Raw genomic sequence first — 26,550 nt, 5'->3', positions numbered from 1 at the left:
ATATGTATATGTATAACTGATTCACTTTGTTATAAAGGAGAAACTAACACACCATTGTAAAGCAATTGTACCCCAATAAAGATGTTAAAAAAAATGTAAAAAAAAAAAAAAACTCTTAGAGGAAAACATAGGCAGAACACTCTATGACATAAATCACAGCAAGATCCTTTTTGACCCACCTCCTAGACAAATGGAAATAAAAACAAAAATAAACAAATGGGACCTAATGAAACTTAAAAGCTTTTTCATAGCAAAGGAAACCATAAAGAAGACAAAAAGACAACCCTCAGAATGGGAGAAAATATTTGCAAATGAATCAACTGAAAAAGGATTAATCTCCAAAATTTACAAGCAGCTCATGCAGATCAATATCGAAAACAACAACCCAGTCCAGAAATGGGCAGAAGACCTAAATAGACATTTCTCCAAAGAAGATATACAGATTGACAACAAACACATGAAAGAATGCTCAACATCATTAATCGTTAGAGAAATCCAAATCAAAACTACAATCAGATATCATCTCACACCAGTCAGAATGGCCATCATCAAAAACTCTACAAACAAATGCTGGAGAGGGTGTGGAGAAAAGGGAACCCTTTTGCACTGTTGGTGGGAATGTAAATTGATGCAGACACCATGGAGAATAGTATGGAGGTTCCTTAAAAAACTAAAAATAGAACTACCCTACGACCCAGGAATCCCACTACTGGGCATATACCCTGAGAAAACCATAATTCAAAAAGTGTCATGTAGCACAATGTTCATTGAAGCTCTATTTACAATAGCCAGGACATTTAAGAAATTTAGGTTTTCATTGAAAGATGAATGGATAAAAATGATGTGGTCCATATATACAATGGAATATTACTCAGCCATAAAAAGAAGCAAAATTGAGTTATTTGTAGTGAGGTGGATGGACCTAGAGTCTCTCATACAGAGTGAAGTAAGTCAGAAAGAGAAAAACAAATACTGTATGCTAACACATATATATAGAATCTAAGGGAAAAAAATGGTCATGAAGAACCTAGAGGCAAGACGGGAATAAAGACACAGACCTACTAGAGAATGGACTTGGGGATATGGGGAGGGGGAAGGGTAAGCTGTGACAAAGTGAGAGAGTGGCAAGGACTTATGTACACTACCAATTGTAAAATAGATAGCTAGTGGGAAGCAGTCGCATAGAACATGGAGATCAGCTTCGTTCTTTGTGACCACTTAGAGGGGTGGGATAGGGAGGGTTGGAGGGAGGGAGATGCAAGAGGGAAGAGATATGGGAACATATGTATATGTATAACTGATTCACTTTGTTATAAAGCAGAAACTAACACACCAGTGTAAAGCAATTATACTCCAATAAAGATGTTAAGAAAAGAAAAAGTGAAGGAGAAATAAAGAATTTCTCAAAGAAAAACTGAGGAAATTAGTCACCAGCAAACCTGCTTTGTATAATTTATTAAAATAATTCTTCAGGGAGAAAAAAAATTGTTTATTTATCAATATAAACTCTGATCTGTGTAAAAGGGAGAGTGTTAAAGAAGGAATAAATGTAGGTAAAATAAAATCTTCTTTAGGGTCTTCCCTGGTGGCACAGTGGTTAAGAATCCACCTGCCAATGCAGGGGACACGGGTTTGAGTCCTGGTCTGGGAAGATCCCTCATGCCACGGAGCAACTAAGCCCGTGAGCCACAACTACTGAAGCCTGCACAGCTAGAGCCTGTGCTTTGCAACAAGAGAAGCCACCACCGCAATGGGAAGCCTGTGCACTGCAACGAAGAGCAGCCCCTAGTCGTCACAACTAGAGAAAGCCCACATGCAGCAACAAAGACCCAACGCAGAGAAAAATAAATATTTTTTAAATCCTGTATATTTATTAACTTAAAGATAATTATTTACAGTAATAATAGGAACAATATATTGGATGATCCTATGAATTTTCCTTTGTCTGTTGACACAGTGCATGACATTAATTCATTAATTTTCAAATGTTGAACAACAGTTTCACACTTGGAAACAGTCTCACTAAGCTGTTTATAGTTCTCCTTATATGTATAAGGATTTGATGGGATTTGATGTTCTTATGTTTTGGATATTTTAGAATTGTTAATATAACTATTGATTTTTCAAAAATACTAGATGATCTCATGAACAGAATAGCAATGTCAAGGAAAAATCAGTGAACTTGATTATACGTCAATAGAAAGTATTCAATCTAGATGACAGAAATTTGATAGAAACAAAAAGAACAGAGGCTCAGGGACTGATGGGAAAATAACCATGTCTTTAAATCTGCCATTGGAGTATCAGAAGAAGAGGAGAATAGGTGTAGGGCTGAAAAGTATGCATTATGTCTGTCCCCCTTCTAAATTTGACAAAAGGCATAAATGTACAGATTCAAGGATCTGAGCAAAATACCAAAAGTTTCAGGAAAGCCATGCCCAGTTACATCACAATCAAATTTTTGAAAACTAAATAGAAAAAAGGTCTTAAAAACACATTTTTGTGTTTTTAAACCTCAGAGGCCAGAAGGAAGGGGAATGGCAGTGAAATATCTTTCAGGAATAAAGGTGAAATAAGTACATTTCCCTGATGAAAGAAAACTTTCTCCAGTTGTTTTAAAAGAAGTGGTAAGGGAATTTCCACAGACAGAAAAGAAATAAAAACAGAAGAAAATTTAAAACATCAGAAGTTAAGAAAAAGAAATGTAAATGTTTAAAATATACACACATACACAGATAAACACACAGAAAAACCCACACATGCCCATAACATTGGAGCCAACCTAAAAGAGCTGGCAAGAGCTAATGCTGGAATAATTTGAACAACAAAGTTAATTACACTAGTACAGTTTATAAAGCAAAACACAAAATAAGTATTCATAAGTTCATCTTGACATTAAAAACTTAATTCAGGGACTTCCCTGGTGGTCCAGTGGTAAAGAATATGCCTTCCAAAGCAGGGGACACAGGTCTGATTCCTGGTCGGGGAACTAAGATCCCACAGGCCAAGGGGTAACAAAGTCCACACACCACAACTACTGAGCCCATGTGCCTCAACTAGAGAGCCCGTGTACCACAAACAACAGAACCCATGTACCCTGGAGCCCACGCACCACAACTGGCGAGAAATACCCTCATGCCACAGCTAGAGAGAAGCCTGTGCACCACAACAAAGAGCCCACACCACAACGAAAGTTCCCACATGCCACAACTAAGACCCGATACAGCCAAAAAATATTTCTTTAATAAATAAATGAAAGCTTAATTCAATAAACAAATTAATGAAAGTGAAATGGCAAAACTTACTCAAAGAAGCATTTTAATTAATGAGTATAAAAAATTGAGTACAACATAAAATCACCAACAGAACATCACAGTAAGTAATGCTGTAGGCAAGATTATGATAAATACAAAAATCACTGGGTAAAACTTTAAAGAGAAACAGGATAGCAGACTATTCACATGGCCTCAAGTAATTTCTCTCAAAATATTTACCACACTTAAAATTTCAGGCTGTACTATAAAACACTAATCATCAAATCAATGTAGTACTGACATAAAAAAGACAATAGAACAATGAATCTGAATCAAAAACCCAGAAATAAACCCCAAGTATATATGATCACCTAATATTTGGCAAGGGAGCCAATACTTATTGGGAAAGACAGTCTCTTCAAAAAACGGTACTGGGATAACTGAATATTCACATGTGAAAGAATGAAATTGGATCCATATCTTACACCACTCACAAAAATTAACTCAAAATAGATAAAAGACTTAAATATAATACCAGAAACCAAGACACTCCTAGAAGAAAACATAGGGACAAAGCTCCTTGACATGGGCCTTAGTAATATTTTTTTTGGATATGGCACCTAAAGCACAGGTGACAAAATAAAAAATAAACAAGTGGAACTACTTCAAACTAAAAAGCTTCTGCACAGCAAAAGAAATCATCACCAAAGTGAAAAGTCAATCTAAGAATGGGGAAAATATTTGCAAACCTTATATCTGATAAGAGGTTAATATCTGAAACATAAAGAACTCATAGCAATCTATAAACAACTCAATAACGGAAAATGATAACCCAATTGAAAAATGGGCATAGGACCTGAATAGACATTTCTCCAAAGAAGATACACAAAAAGCCAACAGGTATCTGAAAAGATGCTCAAAATCACTAGTCAGTAGGGAAATGCAAATTAGATATCACCTCACACCTGTTAGAATGGCCATAATAATAATGAAAAAAAGACAAGAGATAACAAATGTTGGCATGAATGTGGAGAAAAGGGAAACTTTATGCACTATTGGTGAGAATACATTGAATAAATTGTATTCAATTCATTACACTGTGGTGGAAAACAGAATGGAGGAGCCTCAAAAATTTAACAATAGAGCTATCATATGATCTAGAAATTTCACTTCTGAGATTATATTTAAAGGAAATGAAAACAATAACTTGAAAAGAACCCCATGTTCATAGTTCATAGCAGCATTATTTACAATAGCCAAGACATGGAAAGAACATAAATGATCATCGATGAATGAATGGATGAAGAAGTTGTGATCTCACACAGACATACACAGACACACAGACACACACACACACACACATAATTGAATGTTATTTATCCATAAAAAAGAAGAAAAACCTGTTATTTGTGAAAACATGGATGTGCATTTAGGATATTATGCTAAGTGAAATGTCAGACATAGAAAGAATATTGTATGAGCTCACTTACATATGAATCTAAAACAAACAAAAAAACCAAACTCATAGGAAAAAAGATCAGATTTGTGGTTACAGGAAGTGTGGAGGGTGGGGGGAGGGAAATTGGAGAAAGGTGATCAAAAGGTACAAACTTCGAGTTATAAGGTAAATAAGTACTAGGGATGTAAGGTACAACATGATGACACTATAGTTTACTCTGATGTAAGACATATAGGAAAGATGTTAAGAGAGTATATCCTAAGAGTTCTCACCATAAGGAAATTTTTTCCTTATTTCTTTTTTTCTTTCATTTTATTGTATCTATATGAGAAGATGGATGTTAGTTGAACATATTGTGGTAACCATTTCACTTTATATGTAAATCAAACTATCATGCTGTCTGCTTTAATACATACAGTGACATATAAACAATGGTGAATGTCAAGTATTTCTCAATAAAAAATATTTTATATTTTCCAGGTTTATTGAGATATTATTGACATATAACAATCTGTAAGTTTAAGTGGCCATTATATATATACACACACATATGTATATATTTCATATACATACATATATGTATATATATTTTAATTTTTAAATTTATTATATTTTATATATGATATATATATAACCTATTTGTATGTTTCATATACTATATTTTATATTTTTATTATATATATAAATATATATGTATAGTAAAATGATTACCACAATAAGATATTTCATTGTGGTTTTGGTTTGCATTTCTCTGATATTTAGTGATGCTGAGCACCTTTTCATGTACCTGTTGGCCATTTGCATGGCTTTGGAGAACTGTCTATTTAGGTCCTTTGCCCATTTTTTAATTAGACCATTTTTTTTTTTTTGCTGTTGAGTGTGTAACAATATGATTAGTTAACATATACATTGCATGATATGATTAAAATATTTTTTGTGTGTGGTGAGAACATTTAGGATCTACTTTCTTAGCAATGTTCAGGTATATAATACAGAATTATTCATTATAGTCACTATGTTATATATCAGATGCCCAAGAATTATTTACCTTATAACTAGAAGTTTGTACCTTTTGAGAAACATCCCCTCATTTCTCCTCCACACTAGCCTCTGGTTACCACCATTCTACTCTCAGTTTCTATGAGTTCAGTGCTCTCTTTCTCTCTCATATAAATATATCACATTTTCTTAATTCTTCCATTCACTTTCATTCATTTTATAGAAACTTAGGTTATTTCCATATATTGGCTATTGTAAATAATGCTGCAATGAAAATGGGGGTGCAGATATTTTTGGAGGTAGTGACTTCCTTTCCTTCAATTATATACCCAGAACTGAGATTGCTGGGTTATTTAGTAGCCCCATTTAAAATTTTTGAGTAAGCTTCGTACTGTTTTCCACAGTGGCTTCACAAAATTGCATTCCTATCAACAGTGTACAAGAGTTGCCTTTTTCCCACATCCTCACTAGCACATATTATGTCTCGTCTTTTTGCTAATACCCATTCTAACAGGTGTGTGGTGATATCTCCTGGTGGTTTTAATGTGCATTTCCCTGATATTTAGTGATGTTGACCACCTTTTCTTGTATCTGTTGGCCATTTGTATGTCTCTTTGGAGAAATGTCTATTTAAGTTCCTTGTATACTTTGGATATTAGCACCTTATCAGACAGATGGTTTGCAAATATTTTCTCCCATTTTGTAGGTATGCCTTCATTTTATTGATTGTTTCTTTTACTGTGCAGAAGCTTTTTAGTTTAATCCAGTCCCACTTACTGAATTTTACGTTTGATGCTTGTGTTTTGGTTTCATATTGAAAAAATAATCACCAAGACTGATATCAAGGAGTTTTTTTTGTTTGTTTGTTTTTGTTTTGTTTTGTTTTTGTGTGTGTGTGGTACACAGGCCTCTCACTGTTGTGGCCTCTCTCGTTGCGGAGCACAGGCTCCGGACGCGCAGGCTCAGCGGCCGTGGCTCACGGGCCTAGCCACTCCGCGGCATGTGGGATCTTCCAGGACCGGGGCATGAACCCGTGTCCCCTGCATCAGCAGGCGGACTCTCAACCACTGTGCCACCAGGGAAGCCCCAAGGAGTTTTTCTCTATGTTTTCGTCAAGGAGTTTCATGGTTTCAGGTCTTACATTTAAGTATTTAATCATTTTGAGTTAATTTTTGAGAGTGGTGTAAGATAGGGGTGCAATTTCATTATTTTTCATGTGAATATCCAGTTTTCCCACCACCATTTATTGAAAAGACTGTCTTCATCCCATTGAGTATTCTCGGCATCCTTGTCAAATATTAGTTGAATGCATATGTATAGGTTTATTTCTGAGTTCTTGATTCTGTTCCATGGATCAGTGCATCTGTTTTTAAGCCAGTACCATACTGTCTTGATTATTATAGATTTGTTGTAGAGTTTGAAATCAATGGGTGATGCCTCCAGCTTTTTTTCTTTCTCAAGATTGCTTTAGCTATTCAGAGTCTTTGTGGCTTCATACGAACTTTTGGATTTTTTTTTCTATTCCTGTGAAAAACGCCATTGGAATTTTGATAGAGATTTCATTTAATCTATAGATGGCTTTGGGTAGTATGGCCATTTTGGATATCTTTTATTCATTTTTCTTGTTTAATTGCTCTAAATAAAACACTGGTTTATTAAAATATGGTTATTTTAATATATGTTCACATTTTTCTTTGATGTTATTCCCTCCAGTAAGTGGTGGAACATAACTCCTCTCTCCTTGAGGGCAGTCTGGAATTAGCAATTTTCTTCTTACAAATAGAGAGGGAAGAATACTAAATTGACAGTGTAGAAACCTGACAGATACCACTCTAAGTGATCCAGGCTAATATCAACAATAAATAATGTTGATATCATCCATACTCTGTTATTAACGTCGTGAAAAAGCCATCTCATGTCTGTGTTATTTTTTCCCCCAAATTCACAACTCAAGTATCATCATAAGAAAATGTCAGACAAATATAAATGGATGGATATCCTTCAAAATGCCTCAGTAGTTTCATTCAAAAGTGTTAAGGTCATTAAGAACATAGACAGAAACTGTTGCTGATTGGATGAAATTAATATATGATGACTAATCTAGATATTCTAGATTAGATTCTGGAAAAAAAAGAACATTAGCTGAAATAAAGGTAAAGTACAAATAAAGTCTGTAGTTTTATTAATAATATTGCATCAATTTTAATTTCTTAGTTTTGATAAATATGTCATGCTTATTTAAGATATTAACTTTAACAGAAATGGTATGAAACACATACACAAACCTTCTGTACTATCTTTGCCTCTCTTCTGTAAATCAAAAATTATTTCAAAATAAATATGCAAAACCAAAAATGTAACCATTATTAATTGGATATAATAGCAAGATTGACCTATATTTTAGCCTACAAAAATCACTTTTAATATAAAGATAACCATAAGTTACAAGTAGAAGGGTGGAAAAATGTATACCATGCTAACATGAAGTAAACAAAATCTGTAGAGGATACAGCAATATTGGACAAAGTATATTTCAGAGCAAAGAATGTTTCCAGGAGATCATTTCATAAATACTCATCAAGAAGATGTACGAGCACTAAACATTTGTACACCTAAATACAGAGCTTAAAAATAATTAAATTAAAAACAGATAGATCTAAAACAGGCAGTAAATATAATTATAGCTGGCAATTTCAATATTTCCCTCTCAAAAATTGTTACAACAAGTAGACAGAAAATTAACAGGAATATAGGAGAGCTGAGTGAGAGTGTAAACCAAATTAACCTAATTGACAGTTACATAACATGCTACCAAATGCTAGAGAATGCTAAAGAATACCCATTCTTTTCAAATGTACATGTAACATTTGCAAAGATAGACCATATTCTGGGCCACAAAAAAAAAAGTCTCGACATATTCAAAAAGGTTGAAAAAACACAAAGTATGTTATTCTCTTTCCACAAAGAAATTCAATTAAGAATCAATAATGGAATGATTTCTGCAATATCCCAAATATTTAAAAACAAAATAACATACTTGCAAATAACTCATTGACCCAAGGGGAAAAATAGTCAAAGGGAAAATCACATCAAAATGTGTGGGGTGTTGTTGAAGAAATTCTTAGGAGGAAATTTATAAGATTAAATGTGTATGTTATAAATAAGAAAGATCTCAAATCAGTGACCTCAGCTTCCACCTTACAAGAATTTTTTAAAAAAAAGAGCAAATCATACCATGAGTCAGCAGAAGAAAGGAAATAATAAGTATTAAGAAGCAGAAAATAGGGAGATAGTAGAGAATATCAAAGAAACAAACAAAAAAACATGATTATTTGAAAAAAATCAAGAAAATTGACAATTCTCTAGCCAAACTGCTCAGGATCAAAAGACAAGAGATGCAAATCACCAATATCAAGAATAAAGAAGGCGACAACACTACAGTTTTGAAATGTATTGAAGGGACACTAATGGAATATAATGAACAACTTTACAGTCATTTATTCTACATATTAGAGATGGACAAATTCCTTGAATGGCACAAACTGCCAAACCTCATCCAATAAAAATATATTATCTGAATATTTCCCTTATATATTAAATAAATGGAATTTGACTAAAAATCCTTCTAAGAAAACCCTTAGAAACTGAGAGGACCTTTAAACAGAAAGATCTTAAGATTTGTCTAATATTTGAAAATTGATTAATGTAACTCACAATAGTACAAAATATAAGGATAAAACATATTATCTCAATCGAGTAGAAAAATATACTTGATGAAACAATGCATCATATCCTTGTAAGATTAAGAATAAGACAAGAATGTCCCATGTTACTAATGGATGTTCTACTCAGTGCAACAAATCAAGAAAAAGAAATAAAAGGCATGTGGACTAGACATGAAGAGATAAATAATTTGCATTCTCAAATTACAGCATCATCAATGTAGAATAGCTGAGGGAATCTACACACACACTCACACACAAAAACCCTATTACATATTATACTTAATATGTTGTATTAGTAAGGTGCTAGGATACAAAATCAATATGAAAAAATCAATTATATATATACATATATATGCATTAGCAAAATAATTAGACTTTTTAAATTAAAAATATTTATAATGGCATCAAAATCATGAAATAAATAAGGATAAATCTGACCAAAATCATAAAATACCTGTACACTGAAAATTATGAAATATTGATGGAAGAAATTAAGGAATACCTTAGTAAATGGAGAGATTTACCAGGTCCATAGGTCAGAAGATTAAAGAATGTAATTGCTTTCAAAATCGTTTATATAGTCTATATGATCCCAATCAAAATCCTAGCAGATATTTTGGTAGAAATTGACAAATTAATTCTAAAAATCCTATTGAAATTCAAAAACCTAGAATAGCTAAAATAACCTTGAAAAAGAATAAAGATGAAATCCTAATAGTGTCTGATTTTTAGAATTATGATAAAGCAATATTAATCAAGACAGTGTGCTATTTGTTTCAGATAGATAGATCAATGGAACAGAATAGAAATCACAGAAATAGAATTGCACATGTATGGAAAACTGAATTTTGACAAAGTTGCAAAGGCACTTTAGTGTTGTAAGAATAGTCTCCTTGATAGAATGAACTTCAATCCATAACTTATTCCATATACAAAATTTGAGTCAAAATTGATAACTATAAAATATGCCATTTAAATTGTAAGTGTACCCCCAAATTAAACCTAAAACCATAACACTTCTATAAGAAAATTTTGGAGAAATTGTTTGATACCTTGGTCTAGGAAAATATTCCTTAGCTATGGCATTAACAAGCACAATCCCTTAAAGAACTGATATCCCTGATATTTATCAGTCCCTGATAAAATGTGACTTTATCAAAATAAAAAGACATCTGCTCTCAAAAAATTCTGTTAAGATAATAAAAAAGGCTAACTGTAACTGGGATAAAATATTTGCAAAGCACATTTCACCAAAGATGACATGTGGTTGATGATAAGCACATGACAAGATGGTCAATATTAGTCATTAGGTAAATGCAATTAAAACTACAATGTGATACCACTACACACCTATTAGAATGGCCAAAATTTAAAATGACTGTACCACGGGTTTGTGAGAATGTGGAGGAACTGGTACCCTCATGTACTGTTAGTGGGAATGTGAAAGTTTACAACTTTGGAAAAATATTTTGGCAATTTCTTGAAAAGTTAAACATTAACCTCCATATGATCTAGCCATGTCATTTCCAGGGAGAGAAATGAAGGCATATGTCCATACAAAGTATTTTACATAAATGTTCAGAGCAATTTTATTTGCAACAGCTCTAAGCTGGAAATGGTCAAAATGTTATCAATAGAGTTAAACAGAGTGATTAAATGGTTAAACAAACACATTTGTGGTATATTCATACAATAGAATACTACTCAGGAAAAAAATGCATAAACTCTTGGTATATGCTATAATATGGATGAATCTTAAAATAACAATGTTGAGTTAAAGAAGCCAAATAGAAAAAATTATATACTGTGTGATTCATTTATAAAAGATGCTAAAAAATGCAGACTATTGTGACAGAAAGCAGATCATTTGTTACCTGAAAGTAAAAGTGGGTTGGGGTACAATTACAAAGGGACATGAGAAAACATTTGAGGGTCATAAATATTACCTTGACTGGGGTAACGATTTCATGAATATTTATTTATTTGTCAAGGTATACCCTTTAAATATATGCAGTTTATCATATATCAATTATACCTCAATAAAGCTGTTAAAAATATAAGGCTTCACCTGTGGAATTAATGGTGAATAATTGAGAAACAGCAGAGCTAAGATTTTCAAAGGCACATATTAAACAGTATCTATGTCTATTTGTCCCCTGCCCCATAATGTATGGGCAGAATCCCACTGACCTGGAGGAAAACTTACAGTTCTACACCCCTGTCTTCTATGGGAAAAAAAAAAAAAAAGCCTTCTCTCACCTTTCCCAGGAGAGTAGAGAGTTCAGTCCAATGAGGGCTGCAGTAGGCATGGGGTGAGAATGCATTCAAGTTGTCATCACAGGCTGTGGTATAATTAAGAATTTGTCTGGTCTTTGTTCGAGGTTCCTGGCTCAGAACTTCGAAAACCTTTGTAATTTCATGAGTGACAAGAGTGTCCTCGCTATGCTAATGAGGTGCGTCATGGGGGGCCAGTGAATTACTTCCAAGTGGGGGCTGGTTACCAGAAATATCAATCATGACTAGAAGGTTGGGGCTTTCATCTTCCAGACCACAAGGGTGGAGAGGGTGGCTGGAGACTGAGTTTGATTACATGGCCAGTGATTTAAACACTCATGCCTACACAAAAAGAAACCAGTAAAAACTCTGGAACTGAAGCTCGGTAGTGAACACGTTAATGTCCTAAGAGGGTGACACACCCTGACCCCACAGGGTGAGGACATGGAAAATCTATGCTGGGAAACCTCCCAGACCTTGCCCTATGTATATCCTTCATAATAAAACCATAATCCTATATGTAGTATTCTTAGTGAGTTCTGTAAGTCATTCTAGTGAATTGCGGAAACTGAAAGGGTCATGGGAACTTCCAAAGTTATAGATAGTTGGTCAAAAGTGTGGGTAGCCTGGGAACCCCTGAATTGCAGTTTGTGTCAAAGTAAGGACAGTATTGTTTAAGACCTTACCCTTTAACCTGTGGGGTCTGCACTAACCCTGAGTGGTAATTTCCAGAACTGAATTGCAGTACCTGCAGTTGGGGTTGAAAGAGTACAAGCAATACAATAAATGTAAAGCAAAATGGGGATCATTTATCTCTTTCATTGATACATTAATGGAAAGGGAGACATATAAGGCCAGCATTATAAGATTTATTTTATCTAATTTTATATCATTATGTAATTATAAAAATTAATCCCTGGCCATCAATGTGAGCAGGTAGAAGCAGCCATTCTAATAACTAAGGACTCAGATGTAATGAGGATGATGGGGTCCCATTTTCATGAAATGAAGAGCCTTTCTTATTCCAAAAGTTAGTACCTGAATGTAAGATCCTAATTTATCAGTGGTTAAGTGGGATTTGAGGCTATTTCCCATGGGGCTCCCAAATACAGCCAATAGGACCTAATGATATTGAGACAGTGAACTCCCCTCCTCCTGAGGCCAGCCTTCTGTAGGTCACTATGACTGTACTGTACCAGACACCAAGGAGTTATGAGAAATACTAGACTTGGACTATATCTAACATCTCAGTTCATTGTCTCTGAACATGAAAGAATCCATGTGGTTCCTTGTAAACCCCAAGTTACTCTATGTAATTTTGAAATCACCTTCTTATTCATCCCTCCAAAGGGCTCACCTTTCGGAGGAAAAGGATTTTGCTAAGATTCTTTCTTCCATTGATTGTTTTCAAGCACCCAGGCTGTGTCTCCACTTCTTACACTAATGAAATACCTGGAATCTCAATTTTCATAACAGATTATTAGCCCCTGTGGTAGGTTGGAAAATAGCCGCCACTCACCCCCACCCCCCACAAAGATATCCATGTCCTAATCTCTGAGACACGTGAATGCTACTTCAAATGGCAAAAAAACCCAAAAATAAAACAGAGTGTCCTTGCAGACAAAGATTAGGATCTCAAGACGAGATGACCCTGGACTTCAGCTGGGCCCTAAATCTAATGACTAGAAGACAGGAGAAGGAGATCAAAGATGGAGCGATATATGTGGGAGACAACTCTGTGAAGACCCACGTCAAGGTGGAGGGAGAAACTGGAGTTATTCTATCACAAACCAAAGAATGCCAGGAGCCACCAGATGCTTGGAGGAGTGAGGAAGGATTCTCGCCTAGAACTCCAGTGGGATTGTGGCCATGCCAATATCTTGATTTCAGATTTCTGCTGCCAGAACTAACAGGGAATAGAGTTGTGTTGTTTTATCCAACCCAGTTTATGGCAATTTGTCACAGCAGTCCTAGGAGACTGTTACTGGGGAAGATTTTAATTTCAGAAGATGTACTGGTTTCAGTGTAGGTGATAAACTGTAAGTAAATAAATAAACAGTGAGAAGATGCAGCGGAAGTTGACTGTGGTAATCTAGGTGAGAAAGATCAGTGGGAAATTGTATCAGCATGCTGAGAGAATGGTAGCAGTGGAACTTAGGAGGTGAGTATTGTGTGATTCATTGGATGTGAGGATAATCAGTGGCATTCTCATTTCTTTCTGGGAAACTGGATGGACAGTCATGATATGTACTGTGAGGCAAGGAACATACAGGCAACAGAAAGATTGAGAGCAGCCACTGATGAAGTACAGTACATAGAATGTTGAATTTAAAGTTCAAAGTCATAATGTTCAGATGTCTCTTAAGCAGTTCAATATCCAGTTATAGAGCACAGAAGAGACATCTAAGCTGAAGAAATAAATCTGGGGCTCATCAGTGTATAGACATCAACTTCAAGGTCTGGGAGATGGCACTGATCAAGGAGAACATAGGGTGAGGAGATAAGGGGACATAAAGCAGGACCACGAAAAACCTCAACTTTTAGGAGACACTTAAAATATTTGAGAAGGTGTAGACAGAGGGTTCTCAGCTGTCCCAGGAGTTGTGCATATGGAGAACTTGGGACTCTCTGGAAGAATACCTATGGCCTGGGTGGGGTGTGGACCTGTGTTGCCAGTACAAGTGAGGAAGCCAAGAGTGGGCTTAGTAGATAACTTGATCATTAAAAGGATAATAGGAAATACTACAAACACCAGTACACACACAAAATTAGCAACTTAGATGAAATACACCAACTCCTTAAAAACCACAAAGCACCAAAATTCACCCAGAATGAAAAAGATAAGCTGATAGGTCTACAATCAAGTTGAATTGGTAGTTACAAACCATTTGAAAAAGAAATTTCTAGGTACTGGTGGTTCCATTGAAAAAATTCTACCAAATATTTTAAAAAGGAATAAAAACAATTCTATACATTTTCTTCCATAAAATTGAAGAGTGGGGAACATTCTCCAAGTTATTTTAAGAGGCTCTTATATCAAAACCAGATAAAGGCCATGCAAAAAGTGAAAATTATAGACCAATATCTATGATGAATACTCACATAAGCATCCTTAACAAAATATCAGCAGATTAATGCAGCAACATGTGAAAAGAATTACGCACCACAAACTTGTACCCCGGGTCTGACTGAACAGGATTTATCTTCACGAAGATGTTGAAGATGAAGCAATCTATTTTAACAGGTCCTAGAACAGGTCCAGTGAGCAAAGTCATATGATAGTCTGGAAACAGGCTTACATGACCTGGGCTTCTTGGTCAGCTCTGTCTTTCCTCACTCCTGCTTGTAATTTTCAGTGGTTCTCAACTAGAGACCAGACTGCCCATAAAAGGGTTTTTGGCTGTGTAGGGGGAAGGTATCTTCTTTTTCTTTTCCTACACTTCTTTTTTGCTTTTCCCATGTCCGGAAGGCATTCATATGTGTGTTGATAGGGACAGAGGTGTTCAGATGTTGGTACTTGTGTGGTGTGCATTATGGTCTCACACAATGAAAAATTGTCCCACTCTCATGCCAGGACTGTTCTTTTTGAAGAACCTTGCTCTAGACAGTCTCTCAAGGTGGTGCTATTTACCATGTTTATCTCCCAAACTTCTACTGTCAGTCCAGGCGTCTTTCCTGAGACATACATACCCAGATACCTGCTGGGCACGACCCCTCCCTCTTCCCAGGTACATCTCTCTGAATAGTCTCAGGAAGTGGTGCCTCCATATCCTGGATCCACAATATTGCTCAATCCCAGCCACCATGAGACAGGATCCCAGTGGTCCCTGGTATTCACCATCTCCCTTCACCTTTCCTTACTATTTACATCCCTACTGAGCATCCATTGCCTCTGTTCTATTCTCTGCAACAACATTGTGCCTCAAGAGATATGCATGGCAACATAATGCATGATGATTATTTAATTACTAACTTGTTTATTTGCTTATGGCCCTTTTTCTCCACCATTTCTCCTCACTGTGGATTGCAGAGACCACTTCTCTCCTTCTCATTTATTTCCTCAGGCAAAATAACTGAGATGTAGTGTTTCATAAATAGTTGCATAATGAAGATGAAATGCAAGCAATCATCCATTTTTAAGTGGATTCCTGTGAAAACTCTCCTAATTGGTCTCTCTGCCTCTGCTTCTCTACCTGCCCCCAACTCCAGACTTAACTCTGATTCCACTTGACTTTTCTAAAAGACACTCCTGACCCTGTTAGTCCTTGAGTGCTGGCAGGCTGCACTGTGGGTCTGGACAGGACTAGAAGGTCTCCGGTTGCAGAGGTGTCTTTAGGCCTCAGTTGGACAGGCATGCACAGTGTCCCCTAGGGAGACTGAAGGGGTGAAGGGCCAGGGTTGTGTCCTCTCCCTCACCCTCCCAACTGCGGACAGCAGCACTGCCTGTCCTCACTTCTTATTCTTTTCTAATTAAAAGGGGCCAGCCTGTCAAACAGTCCCAATGTGATTGGTTTCTCCCCTGACTGAGCTACTTTTCTAAAATGCAAATCTTTCAGGCACATGATAGACATTGCTCAATATTTGCTGAATGCATTAATGTAAGTTCTCTGTCTCAATTCCTTGGCCTGCAAGGCATTTGGGGCCCCTCTGGGGGCTCCAAGGTGGGGTTGCTGCCTATGTGGACAGGAAAGAGCCAGAAGGATTCACATTTCATTCGGGGCCTCTGGGCCTCTGCACTGTGAGCATGTACGCTGTCCACGGGAGGCTCTGGGGTGACCACCCCTCCCTCTGTTCGCTATGGAAACCAGTGCCAGGACAGGCCTCTCCTCCTATTCCTGAGTCTGCCAAGAACAGCCTATTCCACAGTTGTGTAATCTTTTCCACATTACAGAGTTTGAAGCAACCCACCAGCAAAACTGTCCACGCTAGAATATTTTATGTTAAAAGTTCTCCATATAGTTCTTGCATCCATGGAACTTCTGTTTAAAGAATCTTGATTTAAAGAGTGGCCCTTCATGAGTTCTATGGGGAGAGATATTTTGCAACCTTCAGGCCTTTGCGTCTAAGCTGCTGGCCCTAAGAGGACTTATTGCCCACATCGAATAGCGCCAACTCTGAAGATAACCAGTGAGCCTAAATTAGACAGTATTTGGCAAGGCAAGGCATCACTGGAGCTCCAGACCCAAATCTTGACCCTTGAATTAAAGAAGTTTTGGATGCCTCATGAGTACTGACTTCCTCTTCCATCCACAGTTGTCATCTGCCTTTTTATCTTATCTCTCTGAAGGTCTGCATCTCTGGGTTACGGAGTGACACATTATTAGGTGTTACTATCAAGCCACCAAGCTACTGTCCTCTCCCATGACACATCTGCAGGTGCACTTTCTCTATTTAAGGGATACCCCAAGCTTTACTTTTTTCCACCCCCTCTCCATGGATTTTCTTTTTGTTGAGAAATGCACCCTCTTCAGCCAATCTTTTCCTGGAAGAAAATGATACCACATTAGCAGGTGTACAGTTGGGCTCCAATGGTGAGCAGCACTAGGGGTTTACTCTGTACTTGGTTTCAAACTTGGCATCAATTCTAAAGTTTTAAACCCTCTGAGTATAATCCATCATAGTGGTTCCAGTCCACAGGCTCTGGGATAGTATTAAACAACCCTCCCAATAGAAGAAAGGTGTGGAGTGAGCTGTGGCAGAGGTAGGAGTTTACTGTTGGCCATGGGAAACTTCACCAAAATGAGGACAAGTCCAGCTCAGGCAGCAGCTGAAACACAAGCAATTCTCTGGCCAGAGCTCTGTTATCTCACAGCATCAGGAGCTCCTATAATTTTTAAATTGTTGTTTGTAAAATTGCTTTCCTACTTTTTCTATATAAGTGTTAATTGTTGTGCTCAAGCTTGTGATCATTAATTCATTAAATCTAGGAAGGTGAAATAGGAGGATTTAATTTTCATAGTCTCACAATGGCAAAATTATGGTCCATGGCTAAAGTTGAGCTGAGATTTAAATTATAGGCTCAAACATTTTCATTACTGAAAAAATCTTAAACGAACACAATCATTAACCCAAACAGTTAGAAAAAGAATAAATATCCAGGGCTTCCCTGGTGGCGCAGTTGTTGAGAGTCCACCTGCCGATGCAGGGGACACGGGTTCATACCGAGCCTGTGCTCCACAATGGGAGAGGCCACAACAGTGAGAGGCCTGCGTACTGCAAAAAAAAAAAAAAAAAAAAAAAGAAAAGAAAATTAGAGGAGATAAAATGCAAGAAATGAGGATGAGTTTAAGAAGAATGGGGGCAATCAATCTATTTGAGTCATTCTTACATACTTAAAAAAAACTAATATAACTGACACCACCCTGTAAGATATTTTTAAAAAATAGAAATCTATAAATTAAAGAAGAAAATGATGAACAGGAAAAAAATCCCACTGAGACATATCTGAATGATCTGTAGGAATTATCCTCGTGAAGTAAGAGGTTAAGGGGTGCTATTGGACTGGTGTGGGAATGGTCCTGCTAAAGGTGATACAAGCATGAAAATCCAAAGATAGAAAAACAGCATGGAAGACCGTTTGAAGTCAATCTACCTGAGAAAAAATAAAGTGAAAAATGAGAAAGGGGATATAAGCAAATAAAGAGAGGATTCTAGAAATGTCAAGACAATATTGTAAATATGCTTTGGGTTTCAACTGACAATAACCAGACTCAGGAGGGCATACTTAAGAAGCTGTCGGCTGGAGGAAACCCAGGAAGGATTGAAAGACCACATTGGCTCAGACCAGGGTTGCTGGTCATCCTCAGGAACCTTGGATCCAGAGGTTCCTGCACCTATTCCTTTATTCAAGGATGCTTCTCTGGGAGTGTCAGCTTTGTCTTTGCCTACTGCAGATTTGTTTTCTAAAATTGAAAAAAAACACCAATATGTTACATCTCATGTCGTTGGTCATCTGAGAAAGTCTGACATATACGATGTAGGGGACCTATGTTAATTTAAAAAAAAAAAGTCTTGGGAGGGATTTGGGTGTGGTTGCCAACATGGGACCAGTCAGTCTCTGTGAAAGGTGGGGTTGGGGTCCTGTGAGAAGGTGAAGTTTCCACAGGAACAAATGTGGAGGTTGCAGCAGTCATAAGGGGAAGGAAGATCCTGGACAAACAGGATGAAAGCCATCATACAAGTCTGTGCTAATAAATACGGCAATCTGTGTGATGGGATCCTAATGAAACAAATTAAAAATTACATCAAAATCACCCAAGGGAAGTGGAAAACCAAAATCAATGACCATTAAAACACTAAGAACGTCATTAATATATTACCTTCAAGAAAGTTTCCACTGCACACAGATTGACTACCTTCTGCATTTTTCATTTATAACCCTTGATTTGGTAGGGAATCAATCAATTTTTGTTACTATTCCTCAGAATTCCAATCTCCCACATCTTTTTCAGAGTTTACACATTTTCTTGAGCAATCCTGACTGTTCTCTGTTTACATTCTCACACTTGTCCGAAAGCCAAATTGACACACCAGCCTAGGTCTTGCTCTGGGACTCATCTCTTAACTTGATTCTGGATATACCCAATTGGACATCTCCTAAGCTTAAGTTACCATCTTTCCCCTTAAACTTGCTCCTTGTCCAGTGCTCATCCATCTCCGCCCCCTCCTCTCCAAGACCTTAGCCCCAACAGGACGCCTGGGGTGGCGGTGGTGATCCTTGATGCCATATTCTAGCGGAGCCTCTACCCTCCTCGGGGCCTCACTACCCCCCACCCCCAGCTCCCTCCCGCCAGGCGCCCCGCCCGCCCGCCTGCCTGCCAGGCCCGCGGACGCGCAGGCGCACTGGCCCGTCCCGCCGCTGCCCCGCCCTGCCCAGCCGCTGCGGAAGGCGCCGCGCGTAGCAACGCGCACTTCCTCTCTAGGAGTCCGAGGAGGGATCGCTGACTCGAAGAGCTCCTGGACTCGGCGGCCGTGCCCTTGCCAGACGGAGCAGACATGTCCGAACAAAGTAAGGATGTGTGCGACCCCAACTTTGCAGCCGAGGCCTCCAACTCCGAGGTGCACAGCAGCCCCGGGGTTCCCGGAGGACCCTCTTTGCCCGCGTCTCAGGCCGCGATCTTCCCAGGGCCGGAGAGCCCTCCCGTAGGCCCGCCCGACGCCCCTTTGGCCTCGCCGGCGCCCCAGGCCCCAAGCGAAGAGGGAGACCCGAAGGCCCTGCAGCAGGCCGCGGAGGAAGGCCGCGCCCACCAGGCCCCGAGCGCAGCGCAGCCCGGCCCGGCGCCGCCGGCCCCGGCCCAGCTGGTGCAGAAGGCGCACGAGCTCATGTGGTACGTTCTGGTCAAGGACCAGAAGAGGATGATCATCTGGTTCCCAGACATGGTGAAAGATGTCATCGGCAGTTACAAGAAGTGGTGCAGAAGCATCCTCCGGCGCACCAGCCTCATCCTCGCCCGGGTGTTCGGGCTGCACCTGAGGCTGACCAGCCTACACACCATGGAGTTCTCGCTGGTCAAAGCTCTGGAGCCCGAGGAGCTGGACAGGGTCGCTTTGAGCAACAGCATGCCAATGACAGGCCTCCTGCTGATGATCCTGAGCCTCATCTACGTGAAGGGTCGCGGCGCCCGAGAGAGTGCCGTCTGGAACGTGCTGCGCATCCTAGGGCTGAGGCCTTGGAAGAAGCACTCCACCTTCGGAGACGTGAGAAAGCTCATCACCGAGGAGTTCGTCCAGCAGAACTACCTGAAGTACCAGCGCGTCCCCCACGTCGAGCCCCCTGAGTACGAGTTCTTCTGGGGCTCCCGTGCCAGCCGTGAAATCACCAAGATGCAGATCATGGAGTTCCTGGCCAGGGTCTTTAAGAAAGACCCCCAGGCCTGGCCTTCCCGCTACAGGGAAGCACTGGAAGAGGCCAGAGCCCTGCGGGAGGCCAACCCCACTGCCCACTGCCCCCGCAACAGTGTCTCCGAGGACTAGCAAGGTCTGAAGGCAGATGGATGGTTTCTGCCCCTCACCAGGGCGGTGGAGGGGTGGGGGTGGGACATTAGAGTATTCAGGATTTACAGCGCAGTATTTCACGTGTAACTTTTAAGTTTTCAGTACAGTGCTTTTATACCTCTTAATGCAATGATGTATTAATTTCAGTAATATTAGGTAGAGTGTAGGATTCATGCATGTTTGTTTATAAGTAAGCTCAGTTGGTGCTTTTGCTTTTGTGCTACCTTTCTTGAATTTTTTGTACCAGAGACGTGCTAAACTTATGAAATACATTGAGACATTTTCCATCTTATTCTTTTACATGGAACGGAGGATGTGTATTGGGTAGACTGGTCCTGGAGAGTTTGGAAGAACTCCCCAGAAAAGCTGGCCTAACCAAGAGAAAAGTCAAGACCCCTGTCTTTGTGATCTCCCTGGGCACAGGAAACATCCTTGTGGAGTGTGGTGATGTGGACTGAAATGGGCACAACATGGGCACACTTTACTAAACACAGATACAACCCCACCATGAGTAAACTTTAAAGTAAACATTAAAGATTCTTGTGATACAATCATTCATGGAAAAGTGTACTTTATCTTTTTAACAAAATATTATCGGTTGGGAATGGGAATTACAAAATGTACAGATACCACTATTTCATCTAATAGGGCGGGGACATCACTATGCATCATGACTCATAAATGTGTGAAGTGTATAGTTTTATTTTCAAAATGGACCTCACAAGTTCAATTCAGAACTTTGACAACTAGAGAAAAGTTTAAAAACCAAAAAAGAGTCCTAATCACATCACATAGAAATAATAAATGTTAATATTTAGAGTAATTTCCTCTCTTGCATTTCTATATTTTATGAAAAATAATAGCTGTTTTTGTGGGCACTAAAATAGTGAGGCATTGTACTAAGTCCTTTATGTGTATTTTCTCTTTTTATTTAATCCTCACAACAGCCTTGTGAGGCAGGCACTTATTACATCTGCACTGTGGAGGAAATACAGGGACAAAGCAGGTAATTAACTTTCCCTAGATCGTAAAGTCTTCCTGTGAGGAGAGGCTAGGGTTTGGACTCAGATTGAATGAGTCCATAGCCTATACTTTTACCCGCCTGCCTCCAGCTGCTCCCCTACCTCCTGCCTTTTAGTTTATGCCTTTTAAAAAATTCCTTGTTAGAGTCTGTACTTTTAGCTCCCTACCCCGCAATCCATTCACACAAGGCTAGGGGTTTTATTTTTCTAATGAATCCTCACATTAATCTTCTAGAGGAAGCAGTCATATTATGACTGTACAAATCAAGAAACTTCATTTCGGAGAGACTAATGGACCTAACCAAGTCATGTTCCTGCTTAGCAGTGAAACCAAGATTTGAAACATGGTCTTCCCTGAAGGACTGGGATGATGGAGCAGTCTCTAATCAGTGGTGCTGGAGGAACACACATGGGACACCTGGGAGAGGGAGGTGGGGTTGGGGTGGGAAGGTTGCCTATTGGGGTGTCTCCAACCCAGCAACTCTGGAATTGCAATGGGCCACTAAGCAATCCCTCGGAGAGTGAGATGGGGTGAGGAAGGGGGTGAGGGGCAGTGCCTGGGGATAAATCTCATTATAAAACTCTCAGTCCTGCAAGGGGGAGAGAGAGAAATGGGCTTTTAATAAGACTGAAAATCCTTCAAACTTCAGGACATTGGGAAAGACCATTTGGTTAAAGCCAGATCCATTTCTGGGGAAGCTGGAAAATGAGGCAAACACATAGGTCACATCACCCTGAAAAGAAGTAACCTGGGAGTTATATTTGGGTGAGGGAATTACAACCTGAATTGGGAACTAGGATTCTCATCACTTAAATGACAGTACATAACAGGCAGGTGCAGGTGCTAAGTGCTGAAGAAACCTCACATGTCCTTAGACGAAATCCATCCCTTTTAGTAGACGTCCTGTGAAGTCTGTGGCAGGTAGGGGGCATTTCTGCAATAACTCAGGCAGCTGTGCCCTGGCTTCGATGCCACTTCTTACCCTGAGCCAAAGTGAACTCAGACATTTTAGAACTGTTAAAAAATTACCTCCCTCTCACCCCAGAACTTCCTGCAGAATCAAAACAAATCTGTCCCTTTAAATGTAAAATTATGTCTGGGATGTCTCAGTTCTGGAGCAGGGCCACAGCTGTCTCCCCTGCCAAGGCGGGGTACTGGACACTTTCTCTAATGCCCTAATTCTGTTTGCAGCAACTGTAACTCCTGAACACTTTTTTCATCAAACCCAGAAGTCACCGGGCAGGCAGTCCCCTCACCTCTCAGTGTTTTTATTTACTTTCCTCTCTGCCAGGAGAGACTGGGAGAACCACTCCAGAGCTTCCCCAAGCTCACTGACACAGGCACATCACCTGTGCTATAGAGGACCAAATCTTGAGAGAAGGACAGGGTCATGAGAAAAGAGAAGCTGACCCCAGCAAGCCATGCGGGCAGGGCTGCTCACCTCCCATGCAGGCTTGGAGGCAGCCAGACCCAGAGGAAAAGGCATACCAGATGTGGAACAGGGCTAATTCATGGCACCTGGTCCTGCAGGGACAGCAGCTTGGGGCACATGGAAGGAACATCCAATATCGCTCTTGGATTTTCATGCTGGACTCAATTGAAAGGTTGGGGGGGGTGGTCAAATATTTTCCAAAAGGTTCATCTACAAGGTGCTGGATAATTATGTGATATGCTGGAGTAGTTAGCTAACATTTTGTTGGTGATCATTTTGCAATCTATAAATGTATCAAATCAACACATCATACACCTTAAACTTACACAATGCTGGTCAATTATATCTCAGTAAATCTGGGGAAAAAAAGAAATACAGAGATAAGTAGGTGGCTATTGATAATTGTTCAGTGGTTTGTAGATGTCAAGCTCAACATCTCTGTGATTTGCCTCTTTTCATTCTTGTCATCACATGATGTGCAATAGCTCCTGATATTCCTTCTATGTTCGTAGAAGGAGTAAAAGGTCATGGGAAGGAAAAGCTTAGGTATTTCTTCTCTGTCTTAACTGGAACATCTCTGACAGGCTGAGATATCACATACTCAGCTTGTGCTGCCTATGGTTTTATAGATGCCAAGGGAAAGAGAAGATGAGAGTAGTGTTAAATTTAGTTGAGCTGTGAAGTACTAAAATAATGTGCACTGAAGTTACTAATAAATAGATCATTTTCCTCTAATTAAGAGTAATTTCAATGGAATAAATTTTAACAGAAGACAAACTTCAGTGACTTAAGAATTGAGCATGTCAGTGGAGGGGGTGTGGAGAAAAGGGAACTCTCGTACACTGTTGGTGGGAATGTAAGTTGGCACAGCCACTGTGGAAAACAGTATGGAAGTTCCTCAGAAAACTAAAAATAGAATTACCATATGATCCAGCAATACCACTCCTGGGCATATATCCAGACAAAACTATAATTCAAAAAGATACATGCACCCCCATGTTCACAGCAGCACTATTTACAATACCCAAGACATGGAAACAGCCTAAATGGATAAAGAAGATGTAAGATATATATATATATATATATATATATATATATATATATATATATATATATATAATTATATATATATATAATTATATATATATAAAATAAATAAAGCCATTTGCAGCAACATGCATGCAACTAGAGGTTATAATACTAAGTGAAGTAAGCAGAAGGAGAAAGACAAATTTCATATGATATCACTTATATGTGGAATGTAAAATATGACACAAAGGAACCTATCTATGAAACAGAAACAGAATCATGGACATATAGAAACAGACTTGTAGTTGCTAAGGGGGAGGGTTTGGGGAAGGGATGGAGTGAAAGGTGGGGGGTTAGCAGCTGTAAGCTTTTATATATAGAATGGATGAACAACAAGGTCCTACTTGTGTATAGCACAGAGAACTATATTCAACATCCTATGATAAACCATAATGAAAAAGAATATTTTTAAAAGAATGTGTGTATATATATACACATACACACACACACACACACACATATATATAACTGAATCACTTTGCTGTATAGCAGAAATTAACACATTGTAAATCAACTATACTTCAATTTTTTTAAATTGATTTAAAAAGAAAAAGAATTGAGCATGTCAGGGTCAACAACTCGAATATATTCCACTACCATTGGAAAGAAACCAGTGTTGAGATCGAGCCTTAAACAAAGTCAGTTATGCATTCTCTATACGGACAAGACAGAAGGGTAAAATGACTGATTAGATGTATGCACGTTTGTGTATGTGACAGGAAGTTTGTGGTGCTCTATTTTCTCAAAGGAGTGGCAAGGGAAGTAAAAATTTAAGACAGAAAAGAAGTGAAAAGAGAGAAAGTTAGTCCTGGAAGTGTCCTAGAGAGTGGAGAAGACTGAGTTTTTCCAGGAGTGGCTGTCATGTCTGATTCCGGCAGATATTAGCAAATTTAATGTATCAATATGAAAGAAGAATAATATTCTACTACCAAGTTTATTTATTCTAGGAATGCAAAGTTGCTTCATTATTAAAAAATCAATCATCTTAATACACCATATTCATAGTCTTTATAATAAAAATCACATTTTCGTATCAATTCATGCAGAAAAAGTATTTGACAATATTCAACTCCCGTTCATGATAAAAAATTCTTAGCAAACTAGGTATAGAAGAGAAATCATCAACCTGATAAGGACCATAAACAAACAAACAAAGAAAAAAAAACAGGCTACAGTTAACATTACATAACGTTTAATGGTGGAAGACTGAATGCTTCCCTTGAAGATTGGGAAGAGTAGGCTCTTTTACCACTCCTTTTCACATTGGGAGTTAACTTCCTGACCAGTTCAATAGGATGAGGAAAGAAAACACATGTTTACATAATGACAATGAAGAAATAAAGCTGCCTCTATTTGCAGGTTACATGATTGACTACCTAGGAAAAAAAATACAAAAAAAAAAAACAAAAACCTTCCAGAACTAATAAGTGAGTTTAGTAAAGCCACAAGATAAAAGGTCAACACACACAACCAATTATATTTCTGAATATTAGTAATTAACAATTAGAAACTGAAATGTAAAATCCAGTGCATTTATATCAAAGGTAGGTGTAAACCTAACAAAACACATATAGGCTATGTATGTTGAAAAGTATAAAACAATGATAAAAAAATCAAAGACCTAAATATCAATAAATGGGGGGAAGCATCATGTTTATAAGACCAGAAGACATTACATAGTAATTAGATCCAATTCATCTGTAGGTTAAACACAATTCCTATCAAAATCCCAGCAGTTTGCCTAGGATTGCCCTGGTTTGAGCACTGATAGTTCCACTTCCTAAGAAGTCCCTATGTGGAATGTGATATATCCCAGGTTTGGGATATGAGTGAAAAAAAATTGGAGAAAAACTGTAGAGTCATTTGGCAGCCACAAAATAGAGGCTGGATGCATTTTAGTGTCAAATAGATACAGCATATATTATCTGCTTTTCATCATTCCTGTCACTAATTTTTTTCTTTTGTTTTATTCACTGATCAGTTATATTGGCAACTATGATTTACAGTCCACAGTAATGGACCATCTATTATTGCAACACTTGAAATGTTGTGATCTAAATATGCTTCTTAGGCATGCTGGAATCGTGAGTGTTAGTTCATATTTTACTTTGCCTGTGGATTAATGGTTCTGCTTCATATCCATTTAGTGCTAGTACAGTTTTTACCTATACAAATATTGTGACCATGTTTTCCAGGAATTCAGATAGCAAAAATGAGAACAATTGCAATACCCTAGCTAGTATGTCCCAGCCTTCACTGAAAAGAAGGTTAAATGACTGTGTTATTTTAATGACATATGAA

The 26,550-nt window shown here is 38.4% G+C and overlaps 1 protein-coding gene across 1 annotated transcript; it reads left to right on the top strand.

Moving 5' to 3' along the window:
* The first annotated feature begins 19,598 nt into the window (after positions 1 to 19,598).
* NDN (necdin, MAGE family member) lies at positions 19,599 to 21,261 on the top strand. Its single transcript, XM_019945623.3, has one exon. It carries the CDS (start codon positions 19,707 to 19,709, stop codon positions 20,682 to 20,684), a length of 978 nt encoding a protein of 325 aa, XP_019801182.1. The 5' UTR covers positions 19,599 to 19,706; the 3' UTR covers positions 20,685 to 21,261.
* The last annotated feature ends 5,289 nt before the right edge of the window (positions 21,262 to 26,550 follow it).

Source organism: Tursiops truncatus, chromosome 2, assembly GCF_011762595.2.
Source record: "Tursiops truncatus isolate mTurTru1 chromosome 2, mTurTru1.mat.Y, whole genome shotgun sequence".
NCBI lineage: Eukaryota > Metazoa > Chordata > Mammalia > Artiodactyla > Delphinidae > Tursiops > Tursiops truncatus.
Note: the sequence above shows the minus strand (reverse complement) of the source record. Positions and strands in the feature narration are given on the sequence as shown.

Coding starts and splice junctions, on each gene's coding strand:
- NDN (XM_019945623.3), top strand. CDS start 19,707: ATGTCCGAACAAAGTAAGGATGTGTGCGACCCCAACTTTGCAGCCGAG.